Source organism: Colletotrichum scovillei (genome assembly GCF_011075155.1).
Source record: "Colletotrichum scovillei strain TJNH1 chromosome Unknown Contig00007, whole genome shotgun sequence".
Taxonomy (NCBI): Eukaryota; Fungi; Ascomycota; class Sordariomycetes; order Glomerellales; family Glomerellaceae; genus Colletotrichum; species Colletotrichum scovillei.
Window position 1 is genome coordinate 2,274,881 of NW_023336265.1, and position 21,652 is coordinate 2,296,532.

Below are 21,652 nucleotides of genomic sequence, written 5' to 3' on the forward strand. Positions count from 1 at the left end.
TGAGAGTCTCGTGGGACTCAAGGGCTTGGCGTAAGCAGGCCCGTAGGACGGCAGATCGGCTGGCTCAAAGAGGTTTGGTCTCCTCCTGCACGAGTCTCGGCCGTTCCGGTACAACGCATTTTTGCGCTGCTGCTGATTTGCTTTTTTGGCCCGTACATTCAACCCCTCTCCCCCTGCTAGAGCTTATTATCGTTCCGGTTGTGCTGTGGTGGTAGCGACTTTTTGACTAGCCTTACCACGCATGGTGGGATTGCAAGGGGTTTCGCGGTTTCGAAGAGACCCTGGCTCGCCATGTTGGTCCTGATTCTTGAGATTCTAAGGAACTTTGTGACCAAGGCCAAGAAAGCTCTGCATTGGAAATGCTGGATGTGTTACCCGATCCTATTATCTGGGCCGCATTCATATATGTGTGTTTACCTGTCAGGCGCCTTTGGATCGCTATTGATTGGGATGCTGGGTGGGTATGATCTGCCAGGCGAGGTTGGAAGAGTATCCTCATCGAGCGACTGGCAGCCGTTGAGATAGGTATCCGTCTTCAATCGATAGTCGCTTGTAGATCAGTCGCCAAGGTCCCGGATGCTCAGGGTACAGTAGGTCTGGTGTCGCACAAGGACTCTGCGAACGGCGTCGCCAAGATCGCGAATGCGTGGCTGGCCAGGCAGGGTCCTTGGAGCGCTCTTGTTTTTGCGAGAAAGTCCCGCTGATGAAGATCACGAGTGGCTGAGACGTATGCAATGACATCGGCTTATTTCTTCGGAATCAATAACGAGACTCTCTTTCTAACCAATCTTCTTCGACCGTAAAGACTATGCTCATGACTAACAAGGCAGAAGGGTACCATGAGCCTCCGTCACCTCGACTCATCTGTGTCTTTCTGAAACGGCTATTGGTAGTCGCGATGACAACACTGCCTAGTATGGTACGAAGAACGAAGGAGTAGCGGACACCTCACATGATGAAAGTTATGATGCCATCTCGAGATTAGTTCGCAACGGCGGTGTCTTCTCCTGGACTCCTGCATAAGAGACGCTGCACCGCCTGCAGCGGACATCATAGAGTCCGCTCTTTAGGGCTGAGGGTGAATCATCGTGGCACATCGACATCTCCAGAGGCCTCACCGTCGTCATCGACCACCCAAGATCGCGGTAGACTCGCCATCAAATCTTTGGCTTCAACGCAGGGAGGGTGTGGCGTACAGACACACCTCCATGCTGACAGGCGAACCAGTGGTAGAGAGTCCACGACTGATCCCCAGAGACACACGTCCCCTTAGGCAGACACACACTTGATATGCAGGTTGCATACAATGTCTCTTTCCCCCCGGTCCAGTCCTCGCACTTCTCGGACGACGTTGGACAGGCACGTCAGTAGGACCTCGGACTAAGTGGGTATGTTTGAATTAGGCAGGGCGGGTAAGGCTGGCAGTTGGCTTCTGGACGGGATCCCGGGTGTGTCCCGTGTGCCAGTAACTCGGCTGCGGTGCCCCCTTCCCACCTTTGGTGGTCCCTTTGCTATCCCCTGGCGTAAGAAGTAGCGCCGGCTGCACCCAATCCAAGGTCTCTGATCGTGCCGCCTTAACGGGCGCTTCTCTTGTTTGGGAATCTGACTCCGAGAAGGCTGATCAAATCGAAAGACGCGAAGGAATGGGGGTGGTGGTGGGCAAGTCCTTGTGGTACATGGAAGAGGGACAATATTCAACCTTGTTGTAATATGTGTTGGGGGCCATTTCCGGCCCCCAAACTTCTTCTTTTCCCTTGGAAAGCTCTTGTTAATAGTCTGGAATTCACTCTTAAAGACGGGAGTTTCGCCCTACCAAAAGCAGATTTCCAAGATTCGCAAATCTCTTTTCTTCTATTCTCGAAAAGTAGGAACAAAACGAACCACAATGACTTCGTCTGCGTGCACCTACGGCGGAACCCAAATCAACTTCCTGATGCCCCGGACACCTGGTGTGGCATGGACCGAACCAGCGGGACACCCAACGGCCCCCAAGTATGATCCCACCCCCATCCCATCCCGACATGCAGGGCGGCGAACACGCAGATCTGGTTGGTGGCAAACGAGAGAGGACAGGACATCGGCCGCTGACATTTTTTTGTTTTCTGATTTGTAGCAGGAATGGAGGCAACAGTGACAGGCCGCAGATTCTCACGTTTGCTTTACAGAAAAGGCCACGGGCGACTCGGGCGAGCGCCAACAAGGTCCGGACGGGATGCATTACTTGTAAGCCAGTTCCACCACGGTCCATATTTTGAGAGAGCTCTCTTCTATGTTTCAATAGTAGCTGATCAGAACATCGTCACAGGCAAGTGAGTATTCTTCCTCGTAGTGAGAGTGAGAGAAAGGAAAGCAGGAATAGCTTCTCACGCCTTGTGGTCTCAGGCGCCGACACGTCAAATGCGATGAAGTGAAGCCCTCATGCCAGCGATGCGTGAAATGGCAAGGGTTCTGTGAAGGATACGACTCTTCCAATAGCTCTTCGGCCTCCCCTCCTAGCTCAGACGACGCAGACAACACCAACAAGACAGCATCCTCATCATCATCATCGTCATCGTCGTCGTCGTCCGTCGCTCGCGTCTCCAAGAAGAAGCCGCTCGTCGCAAACGCCCGCCCCAGATCGCAATCTCAACTAATCGACATCAGCCTCCCACTCGAACCCACAGAGAACCTCTTCGTCAACGTCTTTGAACGCCAATACTTTGACTACTGGCTCTCCCGCCGATACCGCCTCGGCGGCGGCTTCTTCGACGAGCAGCTATGGACCGAGACCATCCCGCAAATGAGCCACCAGCACGCCTCGGTCCGGTACGCCGCCATGGCCGTCGGCGGCATCGGCAAAGCCCTCCGCCACAGCCTGAAGCCGACCACGCCCGCCCAGCTCGGCGCCAACGGGCCCCACTACGGCCTCGCCCTCTCGTACTACGGCCGCGCCATCCGCGAGGTCCACAAGGCCGTCGCCGCGCCCCGCGACGAGACAAACAGCAGCAGCAGTCTCCGGGCCGCCATCGTCTGCTGCCTGCTCTTTGTCTGCTTCGAGGTGCTCCACGGCGATCGCAAGGCCGCCTTTGCGCTTATCAATAGCGGGCAGACGATGATGGATGAGCTGCTGCGTCGGTGCGAGGAGGATAAGAGCCGGGATAAGAGCATCATTGGCGCCGAGGCCGTCGAGACGGAGGCGCTGCATGTGTTTCAGCGGCTTATCCAGCAGTCTTGGTCTTGCGGTGTGCTTCGAAGGCGGGAGAGGCGCCACGTGAAGGTAGAGGGTGATCTCGTCGCGGAAGAGAAGAAGGACTCGTACTCATCTGAGTCGTGGTGTTGCCAGGGAGGGCCGGGGAGGAAGTGCGCGATTCACAAGATGCCCGCCATCTTTAGTAGTCTCCAGGAAGCTCGTCGATGGTGGGATGTGACGCAGCACTACGTGACGCACTCCTCCGACATCGTCTGCCGCGTCACCCAGCTAGGGTTGAGCGAAGACTTCCTCTCTGAATGCAACGAGCGCATCCGCAGACAGCTAGAAGAGAGCGAGCGCTTACGAACCGGAGCCGTCAACAAATCATCCTCGTCCTCATCTGCGGCCACAGGAGCCGAGGACACCGCCTCGCGCTGGCAAGACTTCAGAGACGCCCTAGCACGATGGGAAACCGGCTTCGCGCCCCTCTGGACCGCCGCCCGCAAAGCCAAAACCTCGGACGAGAGATCCTACAGCCAAGCAGCGCACCTCCGCGCCCAATACCTCACCCTCTCCAACTGCCTCGAGTCCCCCCTCGGCTGCAGCTACGAGCGCGTGGCCCGCCTCACCCCGCGCTTCCGCGAAGTCATCCAGCTCTCCGCCGGCCTGCTCGACTACCAGAAGCGCTCCTCCCTCCCCGGCGAGATCTTCACCATGGACATGGGCCCCACCTGGCCTCTCTTCCTCGCGGGGACGCGGTGCCGGGTGCCGGAGCTGCGCAACGAGGCGATCCGGCTGCTGCGGGAGAACCCGCGGCGCGACGGGCTGTGGGACAGCCGGTTCTTCTACGCGCTGATGATGAGGAATAAGATGTTGGAGATTTCGAACTCGAGGGAGGGCACGCCCGAGGAGCAGTGGTGGCGGCTGCAGCACCGGTCTGCGTGCGTTGACGAGCAGGGGGCGTTGATTGCCAAGGCGATGGACAAGAACCCTCTGACGGGGACGTGGGATTTGGGGGAGGATAACGTGAGGAGGTTTCTGTTTGATTGAAGAAAGATTGTTTCTTGGAAAGGGGGAAGAGGCTGGTCTCGTACCCCTTCTTGGTGTATGGATGAGGGAGAAGGTGGACATTTTGGTTGACTCTTCATCTGAGCCTTGACCTATTGGAGGGTTGGTTTCTGAACTTCAGACTGACATCGGAAAGATTTGATAGTTCTACATGTCTTGAAATTGTGGAATCCTGGGTGGTCGTTGTCATGTAAATCCTCAGGCTAGATTGGATCCGGTTATGCCTGATAACTACTAGTATTGAGCATGTATCCAAAGACTTGTATCCTCACAAGGAACCATCACGAGATAACGGGCAATCATGAATACCCCAATTATTGGCTCGTACAGTAATGAGACATGCCTGCTCGTTCTAATATCTAAACGCAAATGTGAAATCAAACACTCGGAGGGGAGTGGTATCCTAAACTCAACACAAACACCATCCAGCCCATCAAACCAAGTCCGTACTCATCAAGGAACCCCTTTAGTCAAACACATCCGTAGCATACCTCTCATTCCGAATACCCTCAAACCACTTCTTCGCCCCCTCATAATCCAAATCCCTCAACTCAGCAAGTCCCTCACCCTTGCCCTCCTTCGCAGACTCTAAAATGACCCTCACGCAAGCCTCCTCTACCGCCTTCCCCACACTCCTCGTCCCGCACACAAACAACTTGGCCCCACGAGCCCACAGCTCCGATACATCCTTCTTATCCCGGTACATTCTATCCTGCACATACCGACAACTTCCACCCTCTACTTCCCCTTCCCCTTGAGCCGTAGCAGCACGAGAGTACGCTCTCCGAACAGAAACAGCACCCATCTTCTCCCAGGCATCGAACTCCTCGCGGTACAAATCATCCGCGCCCGGTCTCCGGCATCCGTAGAACAGCAAAGCAGGCGCAAGCGTCCGTCCCGCAGCCAGCATCGCCGCGCGCTCCTGTACGAAACCGCGGAAGGGTGCGATGCCGGATCCGGCGGCGACGAGAATCAGCGGGGTGTTTTCCGGGTCGCGAGGCAAGTGGAATGCGGCGTGTGAGGGTCGAACCGCGACGTGCAGCTTGTCGCCCTTCTTGAGGGCGGCGAGGTAGCTTGTTGCTACGCCGACGTGGCGGCCTTGGCCCGATAAGGAGGGCGAGTCGAGGACCGAGTAGGTTAGCGTTGCTTGGGAGGGGTTGCGGAGTGGAGAGGATGAGATTGAGCTGAAGGAAGCAAGAAGTTAGCTGATATGTGTTTCGGAAGAGAGAAGCAGAGAGAACATACTATTGGCGAACACGCATGGGAGGGAGCATGGCGAGGAACGCGCCGATAGGCAGCGCGATGGACGGGAATCTCTCTAGGAGATCTAGGACGGTAACCCGCTTTTGGGTGATTTCCTCTTGATACTCATCGCCTGCGAGCTGCTCCAGCTTCTTGATGGTGTCATCATCTTGGGTCGCTTCCATCAGAGACAAAATATTCCGCTTCGTCGCCGGCTGCGCGAGCTCCACATACGCGCTGAGAATATCCAGGGCAGAGATCGTCTGATTGACTGGCAAGGCAGTCCTCTTATCGCCAGAGATGGTCAGGCACGCATCCCACGCTAGCTGGAACCTCCTAAAAACTCTCTCGACATTGCTGCGTGGGTTCAGGGGCAACACCGCGAGGTAATCTCCCGACCTGTACGTCATATTTGATGGGAGCTGGATATCCATGTGTCTCTTCTCGGGTTCACCAGGCGAAGTCAGCATCTTCTCCTCCATAACGACAGCCTCCTGGACATCGGACCGCAGCGTAGATGTGCGCGGGTTGGAGATCTGCACGGCGAGGCCGGATTGCAAGCCACTGCCGTCCTGTGCCTCGGCCACTTCGTACTTTTCAGCAAGAGCCGGCCACAGGATTTCGTCTTCCCAGACTTCAAAGTCGGAAAACATGTCTCGCTCGGCAGCGTCAGTAAGACCCATGGGAACGAGTCTGCTGCCTCCATGCTTCTCCATGGTAGTATCAACCAGATGTGGGATGCGGTGGAAGGTTTGCACCCAGTCATGGTGTCCACAGCCAAAGACGGCATAGGGGACATCCTGCAGCTCCTGGCCCTTCAGGCTCTCGAGCCAGGCGACGAAATGGGCTGCGTTATCTGGTGGCTGGCCTTCGTATGAAGCAGTAATGATGACCACGGGCTGGTTTTTGACGAGATTTTCACGGGCGGTATCAAGAGGCTCGACGACCGTGGCGTCGAATCCGTGGGAACTCGCGTCGGTCGCAAGGCGTTGGGCAAGGGCCTCACAGGTGCCACTGTTGGAGCCATAGTAGATACTAATGGGTCTCCCGCTTCGTGCGGAGGCCTCGTTTCCGTTGGTCTGTTCACCGTTCGCCTGAGCTGATGGCGAAGGCCGATGGGCCAGCTTGGTCTTACTCGGTCCCCTACCCGCGAGTTTGTGCTCCAGCTCTGTGGGACTCATGCCGTGCCGCAGAGTCGCGCGCATATAAAAGTCCTTCGGTTTAATCGTGAGAGACTCAGAAATCTTGAGCTGGTAATTCGGGTCGTCCATGGTAAAATTGAAGTTTTGCAGCAGCATGGCTGTGGCGAGCAGAGCCTCTTGCCAGGCGAATGGCCGGCCGATACAAGCGCGCATACCGTTGCCAAAGGGTTTCCACGAATTCGGGAATTCTTTCTGGGTTCGCTCAAAGTTTTCGTCCAGCATTCTCTCGGGCTTGAACTCGCCGGCATCGTCGCCGTAGACGATAGGGTCAAGTTGGGATTTGCCGAGCAGGCAGGCAATGGATTCGCCCTTCTTGACTGGGTATTTGCCGCCGATGAGGGTGTCTTCCTTAGCTTCAACGGCAAAGGCCGGGATCGTGGCGCAAAGACGGAGAGTCTCGCGGAGAACCTAGCAAGTCGAAATATCAGTGTCATTGTCTTAAGCGCCCGTGTATAGAGCTGTCGAGACTTACGGCATTCAGGTAAGGCAGCTTTGAAAGGTGGTCTATTGTAATGGGGGCTTGCCCAATGACATCGTCAACTTCCTGCTGGGCCTTTCGGTAGGCCGCTGGCTGGCGCAAAAGCTCAAAGAATGCAAAAGACAGCATGCCGGAGGTTGTCTCATGGCCGGCAATAAGGAAGGTAATCAGGTTATCAATGATGCTGGCATCGGTCATCTTCTGGCCCGTCTTGGGGTCCACGCCGTTCAGCATTGCAGACAACAGGTCCTTCCTGTCTGATGGGTTTGCCTTGCGTGATTCAAGAACTTCTCTGGCCGTTTTGCGCAACAGCTCAATGTCGGCGAAGAACTTTTGCTCCGTGCTCCGGAAGAAGTAGTTGGCAAAGGCTGGTCTCTTGTCCCTGTTGCCGCATTCTGTGAGAGCGTCGCCCATGGCGTTGATGAAGGGGTGGAGTTCCTCGCGGTAGTACGAGTTGAAGCGGAAGTCCATTGAGCAGAGGGCAATTGTGTCAAGGGTCAGCCGAGTGAAGTCGTCGGTGACGCGAATCGGTGTCTGACTTCCGTGGCGGGCCCATTTCATGGCCATTTGGGAGGCAACGTCGGCCATCTCGTCGAACATGCCGCGGATGGTGACGGGACCGAAAGCTGGGATGAGGATTCTGTGCGCGATGCCCCAGTTGGGTTCCTCTGGTTTGGCCTGGAAGTTTCTTAGCTAGAATGCTACCATGAGTATGGAGGGGGTTCTTACAGTGAAGAGACCATCGTTGGCGATGTGTCTGACTTCCTGGAAGGACAATTAGCCTTACTTGCTGTCCGGGGGACTCTTGGTCTGTCTTACGCGAAGGACATTGTTCAAGGACTTTTGGAAGCGAGTCTCATCGCACACTTCGTTGACAAGGGCTTGTGTGGATACGAAGACCACAGTCATTCCTGGCATACGTAGCCGGTAAACCTCGCCTGGCAGTATGGTTGTTTTTTTTAGCAAACTTGAGTTGGGCTTATGGAGACACGCCTTTGAAGAAAGTCGATGAGCTTACCATATGTATCAGCCAAACGATGTAGGTCGTTCAATGGGTTCTCAGGATTGAACTCGGCAATGTGTCCTAAGAAGGGAAGACCTCTTGGTTCGGGGATAGGCACCTCCTCTATGGCCGCCATGTTGACAGAGGTTGACGTCGTATGATTTGGGACACGGAGGATGACTGAGTACTGTAGATGGGACGAGAACGGGGGGACAGCGTTCAACTTGTACTCAAGACTCAAGTCAAGTCTAGTACGAGTCTACGTCAAGGGTAGAGCAATATTCCGGAGTTGTTGCAGGGTGGAGAGGTAGAGAAGGGAGATGCGTGTGGAGCTGTGGAACAACTCGGTGAATTCCCACCGTCTCCAATGATCCCTAGCGATAATCTCAATGGCTAATGGCCGACGGCCTTTCGATTTTTAGTAGTATCGTGGCGCCTTCTTGTCAACCCAGAACGCTGGGCATGTGGGAACGCTAGCAACAGTAGTGAGCAGGGGAATCTGAGAGATGCGGACGAAAAGATGATCAAAAGCTGGCTTTTAAAAGGATGATTGCGTTGGTATGGGGTTGAGCGGGTCGACATGTACGTTGGTCCGGATACAGCGCCAGGGGTATTGGATAGAGATGCGCGAGGTGCTCGTAACCTTTAGAGGGCGAGTCCAACTAAGGTGTTCGTACTTGTAGCCCCTCAATCTTTGGCCAGTCATCGACGCTACTTGGTTTGTCTTGCCCCGGTTCTGAAGTACACTAGTTGGTACGGATAGCGGCACGAAACGAAGGATCTTTGCCTGCAGCGGTTGGTTGAAAATGCCTATCCTATGTGAAACTGTTGGTTGGGACGCGCATCTACGGCCCAAAGCGCATAGCTATCTACACATATAGGCAGCGATTGTAGCAAGGACTTTACAGAGACAAACCTAATGCGACAGGCCTAGCTTCTGTGTAAAGTGCCTGGTGTCTCCCAGCTACACTAGGGCTGACGGCGCGTGGGAAGTGGCTGGCATACGAGTACACCCAGTGGCTAAGTTCTGAGACATCAAATTTGGCCGCCGCGAAAATGTCTCTCGCTCGCATTGCGCTGCCTGCCTGCGGTGTCATTCGACTCTTGCGGGGGTGCTTGTTATTCCTCTCGGGCGCCTTTCCAAGCCGCGACGCACTTTTGAACAATTCCCCGAAGCCGATGCATGTTGGTGGAGGACACTTTGTCGTTCAATCGATAATGCCACGACCTGGAAACCAGAAGTGTTCGAGTCGTGATCCAGAGGCCCGGGAGTTGCAACCGGAGCGGGCGAATAGAGTTCGGCGGGTTTGCAACGCCGACCCTCCGGTCGATGGACTCTCATGATGCAGCGATTGGCGGCGGACAGGCCCGCGCTGGGGTGGATTACTCCGCTAATGACTCTCGTCTTTCGGCCCTGAACTCTGTTCTTGCGGGCATCGGTGATCTCAGTGCTGCGGTACTTCTGCCGCTGTGGAGGTAATTCGACGCATCGTCACTGTCATAGCCAACAATGTTGAACGCAGTAATGGCGCTCGTTGCGCGAATATTGCCGGGTTACGCAGCGTCGAACCGCCAAGCAGTGCACTTTCAATAGTGTGGGAGGTTGACAAGCCGGCGAGCGATTTGTGCTGTTTCGTCGCGCTGCGCCGTCGCCGCCGAGAGTAAGGCGCGAATTTCCCGAGGCGAAAACGCCGAAACCGCGGAGATATGGCTTGTCCTGTTCTCCTTTCTCGATCGCATTCTACTCGATTTCGTCAAACGGAGTACTACGTGGTCAGTGCAAGATGACACTGTATCTCAAAGTCCTCGAATGTCTCCGCCCCATGATTGAAATTGATATGTCGTATCCACCGCTGTCCACGGCTGTATCGAATTCAGGGTTGAGTTCAGGCCCGGGACGGAGCTTGGGAGAGGAGTCGGGTAGACTTGAGCTCCGGAGCGGCTTAGGACGGGCCGTGCTTTGATCTTCGATCCCGGGTCAAGCAGGCTGTGGCGCCTGGATTTACACGTCAGCCTTGACACTGAGTACATCTCAGAGGTGGTATCTGGATACCTGGACGAAACAAGAATGATATGATGTACCATGCAGCGGTACGTCATTGTATCTCATTGACAGACATATCTGATTTTTGAGGCTTGTATGAATCTGTGCCGCTCAGAGAGCCGAGTGCAGCAAACATCATATGTCGAAAGGATGAAATGATCACGGAATGATGAGATGACTGGAAAGAATTGAGTCGAAATCATCAAAGCCATCAGGGTACCTACGGATATTCTGCACCTTCCTCCCGAATTCTCGACACTGGACGGAGGCAGGGACGACGGACGATGAGCAGCGGCGGCAATGGCAGGAGCTGGTGCCCCACCGCGGGGTAGCCCGTCGCGGGGTCAGGACCTGCTGCGGTGTACGGAGTACTCCTGCCACTCGGCCACATCAACCCGGGTGCCGATCCCGCCAGCTTTTTTCCATCGTCAACTCCCGTCCCGTTTAAGCCCGCTGCGTAAACTCCCTCACCTCACGATAAGGTACAATCCAATTCCCAAGGTTCCGCCCACACTCCCAATCGACACCATGGCAGACGTCAAAGCAAACGCCGAGGCGTTAATCCCCAAATTCAAGCTCGATCGCGTCCTTAACCAAGGTATGATCCAGCCACACCGCCACCATCATCTCCCGGGCACCAACACTGACGATACCCTCACCAGACCAAGCAGGCCGCCGCACCTCTCTTCTAGGAACAATCGACTCCAACCCGGCCCTCTTAATCCTCGAACGCGCCCCCTTCCCAGCCGACCCCTCCTACCTAGCCGCAACCCCGACAACCCTCTCCTCCATCACGAACCTAGGCGCAAACGACATCTACCACTGGTACCTCGCCAACACCTCCTCCACCTCCACCGACACCTCCCTCGCCGACCTCAAGATAAACCTAATCTACCCCTGCACCGCCACCCACATCAAAAAATACAGCAAACAAGGCGTTCGCTTCGTCACAGAGACTCCAGAGCTCTATGCCTCCCACATCCGCCCCTACATGCAACGCAAGCGCGGCGACGGCCGACTGGACTGGGTCTTCAACATCATCGAAGGCCGCACCGAAGTCGAAGACGTAATCTACCGCACCGAGCTTGGCACCCAAGGCGACGAGGGGTTCCTGCTCATCCCGGACCTCAACTGGGACCGCAAGACGATCGAGGGCCTCCACCTACTGGCTCTCGTCGAGCGCCGCGACATCTGGTCCCTGCGCGACCTCCGCAAGAAGCACATACCCTGGCTGGAGCACATGAAGGCCAAGTTGCTGGCTGCGACGGTGAAGCAGTACCCCGACATCGAGATCGACCAGCTCAAGCTCTACGTCCACTACCAGCCGACGTACTATCACTTCCACATTCACATTGTACACGTGCAGCTGGAGGCCGGCGCGACGCAGGCGGTGGGCAAGGCGGTTGGTCTCGACAGCATCGTGGAGACGCTCGAGATCATGAAGGGAGATGAGGAGGCGGGTATGGATGGTATTGCACTAAGTTACACACTTGGCGAAGCCAGCGAGCTATGGACAGAGGTGTACGCGCCCCTCAAGAACTCTAAGCAGAACGGTACAGCTTCTCAATAGCGATGACAAGATCGTTAGGGCCGGCACCGTGCGGACAGTCCTTCCACTCACCGCCGTCCCGGATGCAGTAAATCTCCTCGTTGAGCCTGACGGTGCAGCTCTTGGTAACGCCAGCCTATACAATTGATTAGACATAGATGAGATAGGAGGGAAATGTGGGCAAGACTTACATCCTTACTCCGGCGGACGCTGTCACGCAGCATACCAACGCCGAAGCCACCGTCGTCCTGGGTAGCACAGTCGTCAAGGGCCTTGATGTCAATGGCGTGTTCCAGAGCGCAGTCCTCGACCAGAGTACGGTCGGGGATGGCGCTGTATTCGCGGGTAAGACACATGGTGAATCCGAGGTTGATCTTGGGATCGGGGTAGAGGTGGATGGCGCAAAGCTCAATAATGTTTCCCATGCCTGTCATCGAGGTTAGCATTCACATGTAGTGCGGATTGTGTTTTAGGTAGGAGCAAACATACACTCGGCAGGGCCGTGCTTGCAGTCTACGCCATCATTCTCGGTCGGTCTAGATAGTGGCATCATCAGTCAGTTTCGTGGACCACCAGAGAGCCTCGAAGGAGAGTAGTTACTTACGTGCCGATATACGACAGGGTAAAGTTGACCTTGTCGAGGGACTTGACCATGGTAGGCAGAACCAAATCTCTCAAGCAGTCCTAAGCACGGATGGCATCAGCATCCTCTCCTCAATCATAGATATGTCATCTCGACATGGATTGTTGCATACCCTAGCATCCGGACACTTGCTCATGATATGCGCCTCCAAAGGCACCAAGCTCTTGGCAACCTCGACCGGCGGCTCCTGAGGCACGATGCGAGATTTGCTGCTGCTGCTCAAAGGGTGACGCAGATAATTCCACAGAGAGTAGGCGAACAAGACGGCCATAGCCAGGGCGGGCAAGATGCCCCTTCTCCGGGTCATCCGCGCAGACATGGCCGGGTAGGGAGGAGGTGTCGATGTGCGGTGTCCGTAATAGTCTCGCTTTTCGTCCATGACAACGGGGTATTCGGACTCGGGGTATCGGTACGGAGAAGGAGTTGCGGATACGGGAGTAGTCGTGGTCGTCGGGTCGATAGTAGATTGGGATCGAGCTTCTTCTTGGCGCTGTTGACGGTAGACGGAGCGGTGTTCTGAACAGCCTCGATGCGCCCCCATTTGGAGAAGAGGAGCTGCAGATGTTCGAGAGGTCCCCCCGAAGCAAAGTTTAGTAATGACGGGATCACGTCGCGAGGGGTGGTGGTGGTGGTGCACTGGCACTGGCGTGTGTGTGTGTGTGTGTCTGTGAGATTGCGACAGAGACGCAGGATGCGCGCAATGCACAATGCACTCTTCAGCCAATAGGAGTATGGGATCCGTACAGAGAGACCCTTAGCAACGACGACGGAGCGGACGTTGGTGGAACGTCGACGCTAGCTGGATGGGGAAACGCTAGCTGAGATTATCAGAGTACATGAGATTATGGTGAGCTCCGGTGGGAAATCAAAGTACTCATATATCTCCACCTTGTAAGCTCCGCGTCCGGCGGCACGCCATCAGCATCAACGGGCAACAGCGGGGGGGCTTCCTGTTCCTGGCGAACCTCCCGTCCCGTCAGCTCCTCACTGCCTTATCTTATCAGCTGTTGCATTCCATCGTCAGGTGCGGGAGGGTCCATTGGCGCTGATGTAACAGTGCGAGGTACTTCTGCCCCTCGACTGTACCTACCCATCTGACCTCATCAGACCTTATTTATGTCGACTGAATAGTAGAATACTCCTCTTTTGTTGGGAGAAACCACAAGAAGAGATGTTGATTTCATAAGATATGTCAAGCAAGTATAAGTTGGCAACGGTACCTGTATAAAGTGCCCGTGAAGCTTCATGTCATATGTACCTATCCCCAGGAAGTGACTCAGTGGCCCGCTCTTGCTTTCAAGTTTCCACTGAGGAGAGGAGCTCTCCCCTTCCTGTTCTGGGCCGAGCTACGACGGCAAGGACATCAGGTGTGGATGATGGAGCAGGCGCATCTCAGCTGAGTGTAACGTGCCCTGCTCCATACTCAATGCTCCATATTGTCATTCTCCCATCTCCTTTTTCCACACATTGCGCAACTTCAAACGTCAGATTCAACTTTTAGATTTCTTTATTCCCGACAACCAGGCCATTTTCAACTCTCTGCCTGTAAAGCTTTATTTCAGCCACCCAAGCGAGCATACCTACCTAATCCGCAAACGAACACCCATCCAACCAAGCGACCGGCCTTGGACCCGGCGAAGCACAGCAAGGGTAGCAGAGTGACATACACAGTAGACAAAGCTACAGATCATTATACAAACATAGAAACGTAGGAAACAGCCTCATCGCCTCGTCGCCTCGCGCCTCACTCACGCCTCACCACCAACCCCCGCGCCTGAGCACAAACGACATGGATCCCGGCTCTACCCTGCAGCACTTCCTGCAGCCCCTCCAGGTCGATGCCCACAAGATTCATACACTGTCCAGCCTTTTCTTGTCCAATTTCAAAGACCTTGCTCTTCACGCCCAGGATCAGTTCCTCTCCACGCCCATCTCAGAGTCCATCTTACGACATGTCAGCCAAGAAGGTCGTGGAAGGTATGATGGTTCCCTTCTTTAACCCCTCGATTCTTTCTCGACTCCACCCGGCTTCCTGAGATGCCAGTCATCTCTTTTAAAGTACTCTTTCAAATCACCCGGAGTAGTGGAAAGTTGTGATGAAATCGGTGTGCGGATTGCCATGTTTGATACTGAAGCTAACGACGCAATGTAGACACCTGGCCATTGACATGTATGTCGCCAGCGCCCTCCCCAACCAAGCTCTTCCAACTGTCTGCCGCAATGCGCATCTCGCCATGTTGCAAGGCTTCTCTAAAGAATGAATCAAATGACTAACCTCCACGTCAGCGGCGGAACGAATCTGAGGGTAGGCCTCGTCGAGCTGGGGCGCAAATACTCCACAGACACCAACAAGACAACCTCATCCTCGGCCAAGCCCAATGGAACCTCATCCTCATCAACCCTCAAACTCAGAGAGGAAGCATGGCCCATAGACGATCGCGTCAAAGCAGATGCCAAAGGGGATCCCCAGCTCCTCTTCGACTGGATTGGCGCCCGCATTGCATCCGTCGTCCGCAATGCCCGCAAGGAGTCCCTACTGCCCGATGATGAGGAGTCCATTCCCATGGGTATCACATTCAGCTTCCCCATGATCCAGCGTTCTATCGCCGAAGCACAAATCATGACAATGGGAAAAGGCTTCAGTATAAAAGGCTACGCTACACTAGGTCCTTTGCTCATCAGGGGCTACGACAAAGCTCGCAATGCCCAATCCAACGGAATCCATAGTAGCCCTCTGCCCCCCATCCACGCCGCCGCCATATCAAACGATTCCGTCTCAACACTAATCACCTTCATCTATCTCTTTGACGACTTCAAGTCGAACCCCAAGACAAAATCAAAGTCTGAATCCAAGTCACCGCCCCTCATTATCAAAAAGGCAAGCATGGGCCTCATTGTCGGTACAGGCTGCAACGCCACCATTTCCCTCCCTCTCACCGCCCTGGGCCCCGGAAAATGGCCCGAAGCTGTGAGCACCCTTCCCGGCGAACCCGCCGGCCACATCCGTATCGCCGTGAACACAGAATGGAGTATCCGCGGTACGGCTCCACCCCTACGTGAACTGGGCTTCATCACAGCATGGGACACAGCCCTTGACGATGCCCTCGTCGGGCCAGGTGAGATTGCTGGCTTCCAGCCCCTGGAGTACATGACGGCCGGCCGCTATCTCGGCGAGCTGGGTCGCCTCGTTCTAGTCGACTACCTCCGTACCGTTCTTGGCTTCGACGAATCCTCATTGCCAGAAGGCTTGCTCACGAGGTACGCGCTGACGACGACGTTCTTGAGCCATTTTAAACCTGCCGATGACAATCCTTCCGACCCGTCCCCTCTACTGTCAATGCTGGAAAAGCAGTTCCCAGTAGGAGAAGTAGAAGCAGGAACGGGACCATCACCCCCTTTCCAATGGACGCAAACAATCGCAGCGGCCCTCTACCACATCGCCAAAGCAATAGAGATCCGTGCCGCAGGCATCGTCGCAGCCGCCACCTTCGCCCTCTTGAAACTCGCAGAAGACGTCCCACCTCCTGTCCCAAAGGGTCACCACCATCATCATCAAGACGAAAACCACCAACACGGGCACCCCCACCACCAGCGGAAGCAAGGCATCCCTCCTAGTATGGAGCTAGGCGTCGGTTACACGGGTGGCTGCATCTCCCATTTCCAAGATTACCTCGCCGACACGCAAGACTTTTTAGACAAGATCGTAAAGCTAGAATACTCTGCGGGCGGACCAGAATCACAGTCGCCTCTGCCGGTGAGAATCGTTCTTAGCCCTTGCCATGACGGCGGGATCAAGGGCGCCGGAATCCTCGTGGCCGCCACGAGGAAAACGTTTAGGCAAGAAACATAGTTTGTTGAGAAGGGAAATGACATAAAGACTTGGCTACAGTCGTGTGAATGAGAGGTTATCCGCCCGCCTCAATTACTTGCTGTACCATTGAGGCAGAATCGTCTCGAGAAGGGACGAGAGAACGGTGAGATGGGATGAGGTATACTAGGAGTGCCTTTCACGTATAAATGACGAATACGCACTCGCTCTGCTCCGTAGGGTGTAGAATAATACATCACCAGACTGGCATACAGGGCGCAGACTCGACAAGCAGAAATAATCATGATGCAAGAAAACCTTTCGATTGACTCGGCAGATCAACCAGAGACCTTGCTGCTGTACCCGAGACGGTTGACTCAAGGCCGGCCTTCTTCTCCGTACTATTAAAGACAGTAAAATAAAATGCAATTCCCTCGCCTTGTGCTTCACAGTAAACCCAATTCTCTCACCGTCTCTTTCTCTTTCCAGAAAGATTCCTCCTCAGTGCAAATATGTACGACGCAAGCAATCTCCTATGCAATTCGAGCGATGGTGAAGAAGCAGACGCTATGCTATGCATGTTGTTTTTTGATATCATCGGCGGCAAATCTTTTGACCCTCTTCTGTCCACGTGCCTACCAACCACCTCCCCCCCCCCCCCCCGTTTTGGTTCTCGTTGGTCCCCAGTCAATGCTCCTCTCATCCCCAGGTGAGGCCGTTTCATTCATTAAAATAAAGAAAAAGAAATATGCCTTTTGTAAATGGATTGCAATATCCGATGATGGCGTCTAGCCACGCATCGCCCTCGTAGATCGATAGTTCAGCCGAGGCGGCAGGGTGATTTCCATGTCGTCAATGCCCTCGTCGTTGTCGGCCTCAATCGGCCCATCGTCTGCCTCAAGTGGCTTCGACATGTCCACCTCGATCGTCTTGGCAACTGGAGTCTTGGTATCGGCCTCAATTTTTGCATCAACCTCGAGCTTCCTAGGTGTGATGGGTGGGTTGCTGTCCTTGGCGGCCGTGAGCTCCCGCCGCATGCTCGTTGGTCGAAGAGTCCGCACCTTGTTCGCCTCGCTGGCCGCCTTCAGCAGCTCGGGCTCTTCTTTCTGGACTCGCTCCATCTCCTTCAGGGCTAGCTCCTTTGTCTCCGCCAACCGACGCTGAATATTGCCAACTTCTTCTGAACACTCTCCATCACGCAGGAACTGGTGTGCCGCGTGCTCGCACTGATTTTGCACGTATTCAAGACACTTGTCCAGCTCGTCGTAGGCATCCGGGGCCCCATCACCCATCATTGCTCCACCACCGCCGGCCTGTCCGGCTCTCATAAATGAAGGACCCCTCCGACCGCCGGGTCCCATCCGCCTTGTGCTCATGTACCGCAGGGACGGCAGCGCGTCGGAGGCACTGGTATTGGTATCTGGCTGGAGATCGCCAGCCTTATCGCCGTCTTCGTCTTCGGGTAGTTCTTGTTCTGCCAAGCGACGAATCTGTGCCACCTTTGCTGCCATCTTGGCCTTCCGCATCAGGTTGCGGCTAGCTGACACAAATTTGACTAGCTCTTCAAAAAAGAGCTGCACGTAGCTGTCGTAGTAGACCATGACCAGCTTTCGTGATCGGTACTTGATCGGCGCGCCTTCCTCGACTGAAAGGACGGAATTCGGTCGGGGCCTCTTCTCTACTACAGCACGAGCTCGAGCTTGTGCCAGGGCCATTGCTTGCTCGGTTTGTTTCTTGAGGGCAGACGGCGTGCCGCTGCTTGGGCTAGAAGGTTGATCGTTGCTCTTCGGTTCGTCTTGGGGAGGCGTCTTGGTGCCAGTGGGTCGTTGAGCGTCGGCCTTCTCGGCATTCAGTTCGTCGTCTGTTGGGGGGATAGCATTGGCGGGTTCGTCCTTTGGCTTGAGTGATTCGGTTGAGCCGCGGTTCTTGATTGATCGCGACGAGCTGTCTGCACCAAGGGCAGCGAGCTCAACTTGACGTTGGTCTATTTGGTCCCCGAGCTCGTCGAGACGATTGAGCCAATCGGGGACATTGTTGGCGATGTTCTTGAGGGCGTCCATGACCAAGTCTTGGTCTTCGTTCTTTCGTGAGCTAGCCGTGATTGCTACAGCGAGTACTAGGCGTTGAGTGTTTGGGGACCCTCAACGTCTAGTTGTAGAAAGTGTGGCAGGTTTGAATCGGGATGCTGTCCAGCAATGGAACGTAGCAGCGAATGAAGCAGGTTTTGAGGGGATTCTTTGGTGGATTCTGGGGCGATGATCGGCGTTGCAGAGTCGTCGACAGGGAAAGGTGGGAAGAGAGGAAGAGATCGACGCGATTATGGGTGAAGCATGGTCCGCTAGCAAGCGTCGGCGTATCTAGAGATGCGTCTCTCGCGCGAGTGTGCTGGTGCGACAGTCTCTGGGTCGGTAGATGCTCAATAGTCGATGATTCCTACAGCAGGCGATGCTAGAGCAAAGGGTAAAAAAGAAGCCTTGCGCTTGGACTTGGGCGGCAATCAGAATCGAGGCTAGCGGCGGTCTCGTGCCGGCAAAGACGTAGCAAAAGTGAGTCGGGCAGAAAGCGACAGACAGTAAAATAGGTGGTGAGGAATGCTGTGCTAAAGGCGTCGGTAGAAAAGGAGCCGTAATTGGACGAGTGTGATCGGCAACTAGAAGCAGAGGCGAGATCTGCACGGGAAGTGTCCAAGCCTCGGATTGATGGGAAATGTGGACGTGGAAAAGGGTAGGTGAGATGTAAAGTAAGGTATGTGGATGATGAAGGATGATGGATCGGTGGATGGATAGGCAGGTAATAAGCGTGGGTAAGGAAGATAGTTTTGGGGGGGAGACAGAGGCTAAGGTATGGATATCCGTACTACAAGCCTACGAGGATCAGAAGAGAGTTAGGTCGGTGTCGCTCATGTGTGAAATGCGGCCAAGTGGATGGATGTACCGTTTCTATGCCTTCGTATGCTTGGCGTCCAGGTTGGGGGTCAAGGACTCAAGGGCACTAACAGAAGCCGCTAGCGCTGGGAGGGAAAGGTGAAGAGGAGAATTTCGGCGGCGGCTTGTTTGTCGAGGTGAGGCGGCTTGATGCTACTCTGGAGTCTGAGGGGGGAAAGTCGGCAGGGGGGAAGACTTGTAGTGTTTTCGATCTCAACGGCTGGATCGAGGGTCTCAAACAAAGACTACCGTGTATCTGTGAGGTATGGCGCGGATGTTGTGCCGTATGGAGGTTTGTGGCGAGGTGTACGGATATAGGCAGATGGATGATTCTGCAAGAAGACAGAGGCACAGATGTGTATCTGCTTCGGAGGATGCTTCGGAAGATGGTGGAGAGGGGGGCAACCAACGGCTACGTTATGATGCACAAAGAACAGAGAAAGACGAGACACGATGGAAGAGGGAGCATCAATTATGAGGAAGAGAGGGAACCCCGAGTTGTGCGATGTGAATGAAGGATGGTGGGGTGGCAGGGCGGGAAACGGGGGAACCCAGGGACTTTGTTCAACAGCTCAGGAGGAGATTGGAGAGGGGAGAGAAAGAGCGGTAGAGAAGGCAGCCGTCAAATAGAGAGGTACGGTTATTCGTCTGTTTCTCTCTGTGGTCGCTGTGTGTATGTTGTGTATACAGTACTTGTTATGTGTGCCAGTATGCGTGTGTTTAGTAGGTGTGTGTACGGAGTATGCGAGAGCGATGCAGAGAGGATGCAAAGCAAATGCAGCCAGTGCGAAAAAGCAGGAGAGGAGAAGGAGAGGAGAGAACCTGAGATGGAACCAGAGTCTTGAGGTACGTACTGCCAACGTGGAGTCCCATCGTTAGAGAGCAGGGGGGGAGGGGGTGGATGAGGAGAAGGGATGGACGAGGGCAAGGAAAGACCACGCTGCATCGCATCGGGCTGGAGACTGGAGACGGGAGAGAGCGAGTGAGGAGGTGGCAGGCCGGGCAAGGGCCAAGGGGACACACGGAGACTCCACACCGGGGGCGTGGTCTCAGCATAGCAGCGGTACGTATCCATCCTCATATGTATACCTACCTTCTTTCCGCAAAATGGAAGACAGGGGGACCTCACGGGGGTACTGTTGTCACTGTGAGGAAGAAGGAGCCATGGATAGAGGATGATGAAAATGGGAAGGGGACAGCGGACGGGAAGGGAAGGAATGGTGGAAGGATGGATAGAAGGAAAGAAGCACACAACTTGGGGAAAGAACCGGACGGTACGTACTTTTGTGTGTCTGTACTCCGTACCGCAGAACGGAAACACCTCACCTCCAGGTCACACCCACCACCTGCCTCAGCATCTCAAAATCAAGATGGAAGGAACGGACACGGAGTATCCTGCAGTACGTACCCACGAACGGCGTAAGGCAAGGTACGTATGCGTACGGAGTATTCCATCTTCATCTCGTGTCATTGGATTCGTCAACGTCAACGTCCACCCTTCTCTTTGCCTCGCTTTCGAATAATCGGATTACAATACGACCTTCAAAGTTGAAGGGCTTCGGCTTCGGCTTCGAAAAGACGGGTGCCGGAGTTCGGATGTACCTTCTAATCTCTCAACTCTGACATTTCGTACTCCCGTCTGCGCTTGATGGACGCTTCACGCTTGATCTGATGATCGTTTCGAACGCACTCAGTCAACCACACTGTCCACACATGCAAGGGAGAATCGGAAATCTCCATCCTCGGTCACAACGAGAAAAAAAAAACAGCACCCCAGACATCCATGCCCATCTCCTTCTCCATGTCTGACAGCGGATACTGGACGGACGGCGACTTAACACGGGGAATGGCGGCTCATCGTCTTTTGAAGCCCGCCTCGTCTCCATAGTACATGGCACTACGAATACTAGCGACTCCATCCACCTGCAGGCCGCACGCCGCACGCCGCGCGAAGATCTTGAGCTTTGCTTTTCTGACGGGGCCTGCCGCCACTCACTGGCCCTTACCCAGTACACTACTGTACTACACTACTGCGTAGCCTTCAACCCTCCAAGTCGAATCCTTGAAGTCGAGAATGTCGATTCAAAGCAACATCTGCTTCACTGCCTCCTCCCACTTACTGCGCCCTCACTGCGAAAACCAGCCGCCATCACTGAGGACGTGTTGAGCTATCGTTCAATGACTGGCCGCCATTGCTTCAGGAACAGAACGTGGTCCTGCGAGAATCTCACTTTGGTGTGGTGTTCTGCATCGCTTGCTCTATCCGAACCACATGGCTTCAACGCGGCAGAAGTGAGGGGCACGCACGCTGGCACTTCGCATGGAACGTATTCGCGAACACAATAGCTGCAGATCCCAACCCCAGCCAACTTTTCTCTATGTACGGAGTACGCTGCCTGTAATATGGAGTATTATTGAGGGCGGTTTGTGAGGCGGCGGTCTCAACGGTCGACATTCAATCCAATGTCTCGCCGCCAGGGACTACCTATGACAGTGGGGCTTAAAGTACGCACACCCGCACA

The 21,652-nt window shown here is 54.8% G+C and overlaps 6 protein-coding genes across 6 annotated transcripts; 3 read left to right on the forward strand and 3 right to left on the reverse strand.

Annotated features, from left to right (window-relative positions):
* Positions 1 to 1,885: 1,885 nt before the first annotated feature.
* On the forward strand, positions 1,886 to 4,219 carry HER10_EVM0013251 (uncharacterized protein; the record flags this gene model as incomplete). The annotated part of the gene is made up of 2 exons (XM_035482615.1): positions 1,886 to 1,992; positions 2,383 to 4,219. The coding sequence occupies 2 exons, from the start codon at positions 1,886 to 1,888 to the stop codon at positions 4,217 to 4,219; spliced, it is 1,944 nt and encodes a 647-aa protein (XP_035331977.1).
* A 326-nt stretch (positions 4,220 to 4,545) lies between these two features.
* On the reverse strand, positions 4,546 to 9,264 carry HER10_EVM0011673 (bifunctional reductase). The gene is made up of 6 exons (XM_035481097.1): positions 8,178 to 9,264; positions 7,979 to 8,097; positions 7,889 to 7,924; positions 7,154 to 7,837; positions 5,483 to 7,089; positions 4,546 to 5,421 (listed from the first exon to the last, which is right to left on the reverse strand). Exons 1-6 carry the CDS (start codon positions 8,296 to 8,298, stop codon positions 4,704 to 4,706), a joined length of 3,285 nt encoding a protein of 1,094 aa, XP_035331870.1. The 5' UTR covers positions 8,299 to 9,264; the 3' UTR covers positions 4,546 to 4,703.
* Positions 9,265 to 10,734: 1,470 nt separating this feature from the next.
* On the forward strand, positions 10,735 to 11,776 carry HER10_EVM0004498 (scavenger mRNA decapping enzyme; the record flags this gene model as incomplete). The annotated part of the gene is made up of 2 exons (XM_035474140.1): positions 10,735 to 10,804; positions 10,869 to 11,776. The coding sequence occupies 2 exons, from the start codon at positions 10,735 to 10,737 to the stop codon at positions 11,774 to 11,776; spliced, it is 978 nt and encodes a 325-aa protein (XP_035331417.1).
* A 47-nt stretch (positions 11,777 to 11,823) lies between these two features.
* On the reverse strand, positions 11,824 to 12,939 carry HER10_EVM0008630 (uncharacterized protein; the record flags this gene model as incomplete). The annotated part of the gene is made up of 4 exons (XM_035478145.1): positions 11,824 to 12,182; positions 12,245 to 12,291; positions 12,360 to 12,439; positions 12,511 to 12,939. 4 exons carry the CDS (start codon positions 12,937 to 12,939, stop codon positions 11,824 to 11,826), a joined length of 915 nt encoding a protein of 304 aa, XP_035331676.1.
* A 905-nt stretch (positions 12,940 to 13,844) lies between these two features.
* On the forward strand, positions 13,845 to 16,469 carry HER10_EVM0009500 (hexokinase-1). Its single transcript, XM_035478986.1, has 3 exons — positions 13,845 to 14,375; positions 14,551 to 14,568; positions 14,685 to 16,469. Exons 1-3 carry the CDS (start codon positions 14,188 to 14,190, stop codon positions 16,246 to 16,248), a joined length of 1,770 nt encoding a protein of 589 aa, XP_035331723.1. The 5' UTR covers positions 13,845 to 14,187; the 3' UTR covers positions 16,249 to 16,469.
* A 1-nt stretch (position 16,470) lies between these two features.
* Positions 16,471 to 20,019, reverse strand: HER10_EVM0008036 (uncharacterized protein). Its single transcript, XM_035477573.1, has one exon. The coding sequence runs from the start codon at positions 18,264 to 18,266 to the stop codon at positions 16,995 to 16,997; it is 1,272 nt and encodes a 423-aa protein (XP_035331637.1). The 5' UTR covers positions 18,267 to 20,019; the 3' UTR covers positions 16,471 to 16,994.
* Between the last annotated feature and the right edge of the window lie 1,633 nt (positions 20,020 to 21,652).